Here is a 13,065-nt window from a genome sequence, read left to right as displayed (position 1 = left end):
CCCGAGACGCGATGAACCTCCGAGCGGGGTCCGAGGCGCTCCTTGGCGGGTGTACGGGCTGCAGGCGCCAGGCGGCCGGAGGCGAGGGCGGTACGAGCGCGCTGAGGACTCGCTCTCCGAGCTCGACCAGCGGTCCCCGTAGGAGACACGCTCGCCGGAGAGGGTCTCGCGGCGGTCGACAGGGTCAGCCCCCACTGGAGTCATGTCGCGGGAGGGGAGGGCCGCGGGGGAGGTCCGGCCGGCGGGGACGGAGGCGGCGTTGGCGGCGCGGCGCAGCAGTCAGGCTAGCGGGCTAGAGCACTGGACCATCTGGAAGGGCACTTTCTTCCTTGTTGTCAACCTTGGCTACACTACATTCAAAGAGCCCATGTACGGAGTAGCTCCCTACCGATTTCCTGAAACCCCTGCTGTTCACACAAACTACACCCCAATAACTATATTCTCCTTTTATGTCTTTCCAAAATTTTCAAATTTCCTTGGCTTTTTAGTTCCTTCGTTTGTTTGAAATAAAACCTATGTACCTGAATACTGCTGTGTACCATCCATACTTGTTGGAACTAGTTTGACTGATAACTGGCCATTATCCAACTGAAAGGATGACCTTTTTTTTAAACTATGTTGGATTATTCTAATTTAGTTTTGCCAATTCCTTTGACATTTTTTACCAGGCATTGATGTATCCTCTTTTGGTTGCTTGCAAATCAATAAGTATATTAAGGCAACGTGCAGCACAGGAGGTCGTTGATAAGATCCGCCAGCATAGTGGAGGCCTTGTTGATCAGGTTAGCATCAGTATATGTTAAGCTTCTAAGGAAGACACATAGCACTCCTGACTGTTGATGTTGGTTGCTCCAGGCGCAGCTTGTTTCAAAGGAACTGATACGAGTTGCCATTTTGTGGCATGAGATGTGGCATGAAGCTCTCGAGGAAGCTAGCAGGATGTATTTTGGTGAGCACAATATTGATGGAATGCTTGCGGTACTGGAGCCATTGCATGCAATGCTTGAGAGAGGGCCTGAGACAATAAAAGAGAACACTTTCATTCAGGTAGTGTCATCACCAAACTTACCTCCAGTCCCCACCACACTATATCGTTACACAAATATATTTCTCTTGCTAATGTTTGGGTTACTTTTCATGAAAATGCATTTTGTCCTTATATCTTGGTGTGTTTTATACAGTAAATCTTTTGGTGCCTTCACCCTATTGAATTATCAACTTGACATTGAACATCAAATTCAGTTTGTTTTGTTAGTGTTTAATAGCTTATGCTATTGAAACTTATCCAGGCCTATGGACATGAATTACTTGAAGCCCATGAATGCTGCTTAAAATATCGCGCTACTGGAGAGGATGCTGAGCTAACTAAGGTATATAAGAGTGTCAATACAATAATTTCTTTATTGTGTTTTCTTGAGTACTGCTGAGGATGACTTCTGTGTTCTTTAGGCATGGGATTTGTATTACCATGTTTTCAGAAGAATCGACAAACAGCTTCCAAGTCTTACAACTCTTGATTTGCATGTAAGCATGTTATATGATTGTTTCCCTGCAGTTTGTTTCCTTTGGCTCCTTGATTGAACATTTGATGTCTCTTTCAGTCTGTTTCACCTGAGCTGCTCAAGTGTCGAAAGTTGGAGCTTGCTGTACCAGGAACTTATTCTGCAGGTATTCTACAGGGTTATATCATTTATTTAAAATTTTAGTTCTCTACTTTTTACGGAACCTAGTACTCTTTTCTTTTGCCTTACCAATTCTACAGAACTCCAAAAGATCTTCACAATTGTGAGATGGGTTATTTGTAGCATACATGGGTTATTTGTACCAAGTACCCCCAACATTTTAATTATCCACTAGTTTGTGTTATCTCATGAACATCCCTTGTCTGTATATGATAGGTCCCTACTGGAACCATGCAATAAAATGTTGAGTGATGGCAACAATAAGACAATTTATTTAGATCTTTTGAGAAACGTGCCTTTCATTTGGTTGTATAAGAATGCTGACATTAAGAATTAAACTTTGCTTCCATATTCACCAGTATTGAGTTCTGCAATTGATTGTTAAATTGACTTAGAATTCTGACATTAAGAATTAAACTTTGCTTCCAGATTCACCACTAGTGACTATTGAGTATTTTGTTCCGCAATTGATTGTTATTACATCCAAACAAAGACCGAGGAAACTGACAATTCATGGAAGTGATGGCGAGGATTATGCATTCTTGCTTAAAGGTCATGAAGATTTAAGGCAAGATGAACGCGTTATGCAGGTTTGTATCTAAATTGCAAGTCTTTTTCACGCTGTTTTGACTATTGTTTTGGTAGCAATAGAGCACAGATTAGCAAGCATATTTTTATATGTTGTGCCCATGAATAGTTTTGTCCTCCACTGTCCCCTTACCTGAGGCCAGCTCTTTGTTTTTCCTGCACCCTTGTGGTTTACCATCTGAACCGTAACCGATTCCTCATCATTATATCTTTATTTGTTTCACCTGAGGCCATCTTCTTTTCCGTATCTTGATCTGAAATAGAAAGCTTGAAAAACACCACGAGTCCAAAACAAAAACTGTTCCCATGCCCATGCTTAGTTAAGTAGCCTGATCTTACATAGTGATGCACAGGATGAACTCAGACGAACGCTTAGTTAACAAATTGTTCTTGAGGGCCTGATAATACTGATGTACTGTTGATAAGCTGGAGCCCCTCTCTGGCATTCATGCAATTAACATGGGCATAATCTGTTAATCTGGTGGTGTCCTCGCAAGCTGAAATAGCCTCTAGATATTACAAGCTACCAACAAAAAATATGTATCTAAATATCTTTCCTCTATACTTAGCTTTTTGGTCTGGTGAATACTCTCCTGGAGAACTCAAGGAAAACATCAGAGAAAGATTTGTCGATCCAAAGATATGCTGTTATTCCCTTGTCTCCTAACAGTGGATTAATTGGATGGGTACCTAATTGTGACACGCTTCATGCTCTGATCCGTGAATACAGAGATGCAAGGAAGGTTAGTCTGCCTCAATAATTTGTTTCCTTCTGAAAGAAGATAAACATGTTCTGCTTGATGTCATTTCTCAATTAATTCCCCTCTTCTTTGTTCAGATTTTCTTAAATCAAGAGCACAGACTTATGTTGGCGTTTGCACCTGATTATGACCACTTACCCCTCATCGCGAAGGTGGAAGTATTTCAGCATGCTCTGCAGAATACCGAAGGAAATGACCTTGCAAAGGTACTATGCTGTCTCTAGTCACTGCACTATGAAAAAAGCTCGCTGATTTTGATGCTTTCTGGTGACAATATTTAATCTACCTCAACAAAATTGTGATAGGTTCTCTGGCTGAAAAGTCGAACATCCGAAGTATGGCTTGAGCGGCGTACAAATTATACAAGAAGCCTGGCTGTTATGAGCATGGTATGAATTACTGCTATGATATGTGTTTTCGTATGAAATATTCCTTTTGACTTAAGATGGTGAAAATGTAATTTTGCAGGCTGGCTATTTGCTTGGGTTAGGAGATCGGCATCCAAGCAATCTTATGTTGGATCGTTTTAGGTAATTTCTGCGAAGCTTGAAGTAACCATATGTAATGTTGTGAATTTGTTCTGTTGTCTAGAGGCCTAATAGTAATTTTTTGCTTCAGTGGGAAAATTTTGCACATTGACTTTGGAGATTGTTTTGAGGCATCAATGAATCGAGAAAAGTTCCCTGAAAAAGTAAGTAGGCCGTGTTGTGGGCTTTATTCCTTGCCAATCACCTGATAGGTTGATGCTATCGTTTAGTTGAATCTTGTCTCGTATTGTAACTGTTATTGAATGTGTCATTTTAACTTTTTTTACTACACTTCCGCATTTTGTATGCATGGTGTAGGTACCATTCCGTTTGACTAGAATGCTCGTTAAAGCTATGGAAGTTAGTGGTATCGAGGGTACTTTCAGAACAACTTGTGAAAATGTGATGCAAGTCCTTCGAACAAACAAGGACAGCGTCATGGCTATGATGGAGGTAAGTAATACACATTCTATAGCCTGTAGCACCTTGCCTGGCCAATATTATATACTCCCCCTGTCCCAAAATATAGTGCTTATTGTATTTTTTTAAAGTCAAATTTTGACCCAGTATATAAAGAATGCCAAATCAATACCCTTGGATTCATCATGAAATATATTTTCATATGATGTATATTTGGTATTATACATATAGATATTTTTTTTCTATAAAATAGGTCAAAAGTTTGTAAAGCTTGACTTTTACGATACCAACTCGCACTATATTATGAGATGGAGTGAGTATTTAAATATTGAAATAAAAAGAATCTGCTTTTTTAGACCCTGCCTCGAGTCCACATTTCGTCCTAACACTTTAAACTGTTTGTTTTTTCCTTCCCTGCGAGTATACATGATCAGTCCCTGCTTTTTTAGGCCCTAAGCTTGCCTCAAGTCTGTTAAGCTTCATGCACAGCCAACGCAACCAAAAGTCCGAACTGATAGAAAGGGCTAGGCAATCCACATATAGTGTAACACCCCCTCTCATGTGTGACGGGGAAGACAAGTCAACACGTGCAACCGGAAAAAAGCGACGGCGCGCGAAGCTCACGTATGACTCAAGAGGCCTCTACATGGACACAAAGGGGGGCTACCAGCGATTTTTGATAAATTGCGAAAGCCAGGACTTGAACTCAAGACCTTAGCTCCGATACCATGTTAAGCTTCATGCACTAGCCAACGCAACCAAAAGTCCGAACTGATAGAAAGGGCTAGTCAATCCACATATAGTGTAACAGAGTCCACATTTCGTCCTAACACTTTAAACTGCTTGTTTTTCCTTCCCCGCGAGTATAGCATGATGAGCCCAGGTTGCCCTGAGCTTTTAAACAGTCCACTTTACACCCTTATCTGATTTTAGGGCATCTCCAACAGCGTACCCCAATCCGCCCCCAAAAAGTCCAGACATGCTCCCCCACATGATTTTTGCCGCCATCCAGCACCGTCTCGCAAATGTCCGCGTCCGGATTCCTCCAAACCGGGCGGAGGTTTGCAGGTGTCTGGACGTTCCTTTTGTACGCATCCGATTGTGCGGCCCAACCCGAAGTCGTCGCCGTGTGTCTTGCCTGCGAACGTTCTTCGTACATTCATGCTGCTCTAGAGCGGACGTGACCTGACGCTGCCGGTCAGACCGACATGACCGGATGGGAGGGCTGCACCGCTTCAATGTTGACGCATGACGATTGAGAAGTCTACTCCGGTCGCTGAGCCGCATTGAAGCGGCGTCGGTCCGCCTGCCGGATCATGGCGGTTGGTTCTCGGCGTCGGTTGGTGGATCTCCCTCCGGATCGTGGCGCCGCTGCACGGTCTCCCATGGTTGTCATCGTTCACCGCGACGTCGACGAAGCAGCAACAGCCGTCCCTCATCGCGGAGGCCACCTCGATGGTCTAGGAGTGCCAGGTGTAGCTGGAGGTCCAGCTCGAGGGTGCCGCCCTCACCGTCACGTCAAGTAGAAGAAGCCACGCAATTGCGGCATCCAATGAAGGAGCCATTGTCGTCGCTGCGCAACATGTTTGGCTGCTTCCAGCTGGGGTCCCCGTTATTCCATTTCTGGCGCGGCAAGGAGAGGTGGTGGCGCCCGATGAAGGAAGAGCTCGGCAACACCGTTGCCAACATGCGCGATCGCATCCCCCACTACTTCGGACGCGGCGGCGGCTCCTCGTCCTCGTGCACATACAGAGCGGCTGCCAAGCAGGCGCGGCAGGCGGCGTTCGCCACGTCCGACGTCGCGCCGGACTGGGTCATATGAACCCAAACCTTGTGTTGGCCTTGACCAAGGATCGGTCTAGGACCGCCGTGGAAATGTCCGCCCGATGCCGCCTCAGTGACCAGCCAATCAAAGGCTTAGCGGGTACCTGCGTGCTGCCTGTCTCCTCTATGGCAAAGCCAAGGCCAGGGGTGGGCGGACTGTGGCAGGTCCATGACCGATGGTAGGCGTTCGCCACGTCCAACGTCGCGCCGGACTGGGTCCTATGAACCCGAACCTTGTGTTGGCCTTGGCCAAGGATCGGTCTAGGACCGCCGTGGAAATGTCCGCCCGATGCCGCCTCAGTGACCAGCCAATCAAAGGCTTAGCGGGTACCTGCGTGCTGCCTGTCTCCTCTATGGCAAAGCCAAGGCCAGGGGTGGGCGGACTGTGGCAGGTCCATGACCGATGGTAGGCATTCGCCACGTCCAACGTCGCGCTGGACTGGGTCCTATGAACCCGAACCTTGTGTTGGCCTTGGCCAAGGATCGGTCTAGGACCGCCGTGGAAATGTCCGCCCGATGCCGCCTCATTGACCAGCCAATCAAAGGCTTAGCGGGTACCTGCGTGCTGCCTGTCTCCTCTATGGCAAAGCCAAGGCCAGGGGTGGGCGGACTGTGGCAGGTCCGTGACCGATGGTACCCTGCACCAGGCGGCAGAAGAACGCGATCTCCGTTTTTTTTGGTTTGGTTTCTTGTGTTTACAATTATTTTGTTTAAGGTAATTCAAAGTAGGGGCGAACATTTGGTTCTCCGGTTTTTTTGGTTTGGTTTCTTGTGTTTACAATTATTTTGTTTATTTTAACCAACAGCCAAATTTGCCTGTCAGTTATTGGGAGCCAAAAGTTTGGTTAACCGAACACTTTGGTTTGGTTTTTTGTTAGACCAAAATGACTAAATAAGATTAAGAAATGAGAGGAGAATATGGCATCACAGCAGCTTGCTTTATCTCATAAAAGAAAAAAAAGCTTCATGTCCACTGAGGTCGTCATGGTTAGCTAAGCAGCTGTGTTGGGAAGGTGAAGTTGGGACGCGCCATGGCAGCAGGCTGGGAGGAAGCAGGACCTCAAGACTACAGGAGGCTGGTGGCAGAGAGTGGGAAGAGCCGACAGCACCATGACTTGAGCATTTTTTTTCATCTTTTGCATCTCCGTGTCTCCGGTGAAAACATTGCAGAAGACAGAACTTGCACAAGCTGTACTAGCTCAAAGGTTTTCGAGAGCCACATGAGTTGCCCACCACCCCAATAGGTGAAATTTTTAGATCGTTCAACGCACTGTGGCGAGGGATACACCCCTTGCGAGATAGGCAGTGGAACTGCAGCTTTGTTGTCGCACCGTTCAGACCAAAACAAACTTGGCACCATCACCACCGCCACCTCCGGATTGTGACGTTGGATCTGCTGGTCAAAAACAACTCAAGTTCTCCTGTGTCGTCCACTTGCTGAAATACTTGCATCTTTTTCGGTGCTGCATACTGCATATACCAACGGTGGAGAAAGTGGAGAAATTAAATGTCAGACGGAGGCTCTTGGGAGGAAAGCAGGTCAACATATTGCATGTGCCCTCGTGGACAAAATTGACGCTTTGTGCATGGATTAATGAGTCCAAGAAGCTTTTGCGTGGGCAAAGCAAACTGCACATGCACGCGTCTAGCTCAGCGGGTCGTCACTCTGGCGACCCTGTGCAGCTGCCCATAGTTGCCGGCTCCACTAATGGCTACTTATACATTTTTCCTCAAACTATTCTGCTCCTTCATGCTTCATCTCTTGTACCTAAACCAGTATGTTTGGTGATATTCTAATTTAGTATTTGTTTTCAGGCATTTGTACATGACCCGCTGATCAATTGGCGTTTGTTCAATTTCAATGAAGTTCCTCAAGTTTCAAACTATGGAAATGCTCATACTCATACAGTGGTTAGCAGTGAAGAAGCTGCTCCTAGTGAAGAGCTCATGCAACCTCCTAGGGGAGCACGCGAGAAGGAACTGCTACAGGTTGCGTCCTCTTCTCATGCTTGATTGTATTGTACTGTCGTAACCACGTCCCTATAGTGGTGACCATTTATGTCGTTCATGCAGGCGGTCAATCAACTCGGTGATGCTAATGAGGTTTTAAACGAGCGTGCTGTGGCTGTCATGGCACGGATGAGTCACAAGCTAACAGGGCGTGACTTTTCTTCTGGATCGACATTGTCAGGAGGTGGTGGCTCCAGTCAACATGGCAGTGAACATTTAGCCTCCGTAGATGCTCGGGAGGTAGAACCTGGATTATCCGTGAAGGTTCAGGTTCAGAAGCTTATACTTCAAGCGACTTCGCATGAAAATTTGTGCCAGAACTATGTCGGGTATGCATTGTTATTTTACAATTGATATTCTTATACATGGACCTTATGCTCTTCGGTACAATATGCACCTTTTCATGAGATGTTGCACATACGGGAAAAAAAACTACAAATTTCGTATTGCACTAGTATAGCATTTTAGAAAGTGAAAAAGCAAAACCTTATATGCAAAAAAAGACAGTAATAGGTGCATAAGAAACTAAGAGTATATTTGTATTTTCCATCTGGTTTTAGCAACTTTGTGTTAGTTAACCATTTGAGTTTTGCCACGTCTCACTGTATGTATTCTGTTTGACAGGTGGTGCCCTTTTTGGTGAACTCCAGCAAAGCAGATCTCTGTACATACTGTAAATAAGGTGTATTACATAGGTAGGTAGGTAGCTTGTACGAAAATGCCATTTGGAGGCCGAGCACAATGCAGGCCGTTATCTGGCTCGTTGGTATTCCTGTGGATCAGCTGCAGCGCCATATTATCCAACCGTATTTCATCTGACACATTTTTACACCACGCCGTATTCTGAATTTATGCAGTGTTATTCCATGTACTGTGACGCCCCCATGTACTGTGACGCCCCCTTGATGGGTTGTTAACACGCTCCATCGCCTCGCTCATCCCGTCCATGCAGTGAGAGGAGTTCAGGAACGGCGGGATTCGGTCACGGTTGTTTCCTCCGTCTGCTGGTCTGCTTCGTCCTGGAGCGTGTATCTTCTTGACTCAGAAGAAATCAATCCATGTTGGACCCCAGCAGTTTTATTCACTGCGCGCCAGCATCTCTAGTTCGTAGGACAACCCGGCCGTCCAAACAAGGACAAATCTGCCCAAACACAAAAGCAACAACCAGTCAGATCTGTTCTTAGGTGAGCAAAAAAGGAAAAATCACCAACCCAAAGCATTGCCATCCAGACCAAGAACAACCCCGCTAGTGTAAGGAGAACACACAATCAAATCCGATGGAGCATTATCATGCATCGAGAGCAATCGTTGAAGAACTTCAGGACATCCATGGCGAAAGCACCTCTGTTTCTGGTGTGCTAGAGGTAGGGGTCGACGAGCCGAACACACATACCTGCCTGCGCACGTGGGCCCATCTAATTCATTTATTGATGTACCAGGTCATATTCAAAACAGTCCACGCAGAACATCATGTTCATCCAAGCACCGGCCTATATGGGGGGCACGCACAAATCAATAACTGCAGAGAATGGCATCGATGTATTCCTACAAAGTAGCTACCGTATATCACTGAAAAGCCAGAAGCCATGGATTCCAACGTAACAATCATCGACCGGGATTACGGCCTCCAGGCAGCCAGGCCTCCAAAATGCTCCATTCCTTGTTGTATCCTTTTCTTTTTCAATGAACGTGTTGTATCCCAATGTGTGCAGTATTTTCTCTAATCACATTTGCTAATGAAAGCTATCATTGGCCCTTTTATGTTATATGGAATTATTGTTGCAAATGTTGAGCCTTGTACAATGTAAGATGCTTAGAGAAGGTGCTTAGAAAAATAAACTTATGCATGATTAATTAGGCACCCCTTCTATATATGTAAGCACTAGCATAAGAAAAACTCGGCTTATTTTACTAAGTATTTTGCATTGTTCAAAGCCTTAGGAGCTTTTTCACAAGATTGGGAGTAGTTGCATGTGAATAGAGGTTGTGATACCTCTAGTTGTTGAGCTGGTTGAGGTTAACCAGAGAAAAAGAAGCTGTGATGGCTCTAATTATTATTGAGCTGGTCAAAGTTTGTGAGTTTATTTCTCTACAGTTCTACACTTCCTCATAAAGATGAAATATTTGAGCTGAAATGCAATTCTCTTCCCTGCTAAAAGTGGATCCTGATAGTGTCTTTGTGCGAATCCTTAGAGCATCTCCAGCCGTGCCCCCAACAGGCCCCCAAGGTCATTTTTTGTTGCCAACGGGGAAAAACGGCCCAGTCACGCGTCCCACGAGCCTGTTTTTCGCCAGTTAGGACCGAAATTGGCCCAAACGGTTCCAGGCCGAACCCAGCGCGTTGGGGGCGTCGGCGAAAGGAAAAACGGCGCGTCACACCCCCCCTTGCGCGTCAGGCGAAAAAAAGGTTTTTTCTCCTCTAGATCCGCCCCTCGCGCACTACATCTTTTGCTGCCGTGACGATCCTGGCGCCGCCCACCTATCTACAGCCACTACAAAGGCCATCTCCCCGTCGACGAAGGGAGGGTTCACCGCGCTTCGCCCCTGCTTCTTGGTGAGTTTTTCCGGCGCTCCGGGCATGCACGCGACTGTGTGCCCGCCGCGCCCGCCAGGAGTTCGACAATTTGTGTGGGCGATGGACTCCGACAACGAGGAGGCATTTGCGGCGTTAATGGAGGTTGGAAATGGAAAAACTGTCCATTTGCTTGGCAGGGGATGTACAAAGGCGTCAAAGGAGGTTGCAGTGTGGTACTTGAGACAGTGGCCACACATGACCACATATGACATCAATGTACTGCAGTGCTCGAATGTCTTTGCCAAGCTTGTTGAAGGTCATGCTCCTCCGATTAACTACGAGGTCAATGGGCACCACTACAACAAGGGATACTACCTAGCAGATGGCATCTATTCAAGATGGTCCACATTTGTGAAGACTATCTTAAACCCTGCACCAAGAGGCAAGAACTCCTACTTTGCCAAGCGTCAAGAAGCTTGCAGGAAGGATGTCGAGCGGGCATTTGGTGTGCTTCAATCTCGTTTTGCTGTTGTTCGGTACCCCACTCACAGCTGGTCGAAAGATCAAATGTGGGAAGTCATGACTTGTTGTTGTTGGGGAACGTTGCACGGGAAACAAAAAAATTCCTACGCACACGAAGACCTATCATGGTGATGTTCATCTATGAGAGGGAGATCTGATCCACATACCCTTGTAGATCGCTCAGCGGGAAGCGTTAAGAAACGCGGTTGATGTAGTGGTACAACTTCATGATTCAAATCACCGTCGTCCCACGATCCGTCCCACAATCAGTCCTGATCTTGTACCGAACGGACGACACCTCCGCGTTCAGCACACGTACAACTCGATGACGATCTCCGCCTTCTTGATCCAGCAAGAGAGACGGGGAAGTAGATGAGTTCTCCGGCAGCGTGACGGTGCGCCGATTATGGTGATGATCTATTCCTGCAGGGCTCCGCCCGAGCTCCGCAGAAATCCGATCTAGAGGTAGAACTACGAGGTATAGGTTTGAGTTGCACGTAGCAAAGTTGTGTGTCAAAAACCCTAAAACCTCTAGTATATATAGGAGGAGGGAGGGGCTAGCCTTGGGGCTCAAGAGAGCCCCAAGGGCGCCGACCGAAAGGAGGAGGAGGACTCCAACCCCAATTCGGTTTGGAAAGGAGGAGTACTCCTCTTCCTTCCCACCTCCCTCTCTTTTTCCCTTTTCTTTGGTTTTGTTTTTGTGGTGCCATAGCCCACTTGGGCTGCCCTCACCAGCCCACTAAGGGTTGGTGCGCTACCCCTGGGCCACTAGGCTCACTCCCGGGTGGGTGGGCCCCTCCCGGTGAAGATCCGGAGCCCATTTGTCACTCCCGATACACTACTGGTAATGCGCGAAATCTTTTCGAAGACCAAATGAAACCATCCTATATATCAATCTTTTGTTTCCGGACCATTCTGAAAACCCTAGTGACGTCCGTGATCTCGTACGAGACTCTGAACAACCTTCGGTCACCAACACCTATAACTCAACTATACCGAAACGTCACCGAACCTTAAGTGTGCAGACCCTGCGGGTTCGAGAACTATGTAGACATAACCTGAGATCCATGCTAACTCAACGGACACCTTTGGAGATACCTGTAGAGCACCTTTATAGTCACCCAATAACGTTGTGGCGTTTGATACACACAAGGCATTCCTCCGGTGTCGGTGAGTTACATGATCTCATGGTCATAGGAATGAATACTTGACACGCAGAAAACAATGGCAACAAAATGACACGATCACATGCTACATTTATAATTTGGGTCTTATCCATCACATCATTCTCCTAATGATGTGATCCAGTCATCAAGTGACAACACTTGCATATGGTCAAAAAACCTTAACAATCCTTGATCAACTGGCTAGTCAACTAGAGGCTTACTAGGGACATTGTTTTGTCTATATATCCACACATGTATCTATGCTTTCATTCAATATAATTATAACATGGATAATAAACGATTATCTTGAAACAGGAAATATAATAATAACTATTTTATCATTGCCTCTACGTCATATTTCCAACAGTCTCCCACTTGCACTAGAGTCAATAATCTAGTCTCACATCGCTATGCGATTTACATTGGAATGAATCTAACACCCATACAGTTCTGGTGTTGATCATGCTTCGCTCGTGGAAGAGGTTTAGACAGCGGATCTGCAACATTCAGATCCGTGTGCACTTTGCAAATGTTTACGTCCTCTCCTTCAACATAGTCGCGGATGAGGTTGAAGCGTCGTTTGATGTGTCTGGTCTTCTTGTGAAACCTTGGTTCCTTTGCTAGAGCAATGGCACCAGTGTTGTCACAGAACAAAGTTACTGGATTTAGTGCATTCGACACAACTCCAAGATCCGTCATGAACTGCTTCATCCAGACACCCTCCTTAGCTGCCTCCGAGGCAGCCATGTACTCCGCTTCACATGTAGAATCTGCTACGACGCTTTGCTTGGTACTGCACCAGCTTACCGCACCCCCATTAAGAATAAATACGTATCTGGTTTGAGACTTAGAGTCATCGGGATCAGTGTCAAAGCTTGCATCGACGTAACCCTTTACGACGAGCTCTTCATCACCTCCATAAACGAGAAACATTTCCTCAGTCCTTTTCAGGTACTTCAGAATATTCTTGACCGCCGTCCAGTGATCCACTCATGGATTACTTTGAAACCTGCCTGCCATACTTATGGCCAGGCTGACGTCCGGTCTTGT

At 46.2% G+C, this 13,065-nt stretch overlaps 1 protein-coding gene and 1 long non-coding RNA gene across 2 annotated transcripts in view; both read left to right on the top strand.

Annotated features, from left to right (window-relative positions):
• Nucleotides 1–8,683, top strand: part of LOC123440764 (serine/threonine-protein kinase TOR) — a 47,300-nt gene extending 38,617 nt beyond the window's left edge. The window contains exons 45-59 of the mRNA XM_045117316.1: nucleotides 669–782; nucleotides 856–1,047; nucleotides 1,290–1,370; nucleotides 1,450–1,524; nucleotides 1,602–1,668; nucleotides 2,112–2,272; nucleotides 2,840–3,013; nucleotides 3,109–3,237; nucleotides 3,337–3,420; nucleotides 3,500–3,561; nucleotides 3,650–3,722; nucleotides 3,877–4,011; nucleotides 7,618–7,791; nucleotides 7,876–8,141; nucleotides 8,437–8,683. Of these exons, the coding sequence (XP_044973251.1) occupies nucleotides 669–782; nucleotides 856–1,047; nucleotides 1,290–1,370; nucleotides 1,450–1,524; nucleotides 1,602–1,668; nucleotides 2,112–2,272; nucleotides 2,840–3,013; nucleotides 3,109–3,237; nucleotides 3,337–3,420; nucleotides 3,500–3,561; nucleotides 3,650–3,722; nucleotides 3,877–4,011; nucleotides 7,618–7,791; nucleotides 7,876–8,141; nucleotides 8,437–8,455 (1,806 nt within the window). The 3' untranslated portion in view covers nucleotides 8,456–8,683. The remainder of the gene's footprint in view (nucleotides 1–668; nucleotides 783–855; nucleotides 1,048–1,289; nucleotides 1,371–1,449; nucleotides 1,525–1,601; nucleotides 1,669–2,111; nucleotides 2,273–2,839; nucleotides 3,014–3,108; nucleotides 3,238–3,336; nucleotides 3,421–3,499; nucleotides 3,562–3,649; nucleotides 3,723–3,876; nucleotides 4,012–7,617; nucleotides 7,792–7,875; nucleotides 8,142–8,436) is intronic.
• Nucleotides 4,678–6,754, top strand: LOC123440775. The gene is made up of 2 exons (XR_006630359.1): nucleotides 4,678–6,194; nucleotides 6,422–6,754. It is a non-coding gene; the product is annotated as an uncharacterized LOC123440775 (long non-coding RNA).
• Nucleotides 8,684–13,065: the final 4,382 nt, after the last annotated feature.

Source organism: Hordeum vulgare, chromosome 1H (genome assembly GCF_904849725.1).
Source record: "Hordeum vulgare subsp. vulgare chromosome 1H, MorexV3_pseudomolecules_assembly, whole genome shotgun sequence".
Lineage (NCBI taxonomy): Eukaryota > Viridiplantae > Streptophyta > Magnoliopsida > Poales > Poaceae > Hordeum > Hordeum vulgare.
This window is presented reverse-complemented; position numbering and strand designations above follow the sequence as displayed.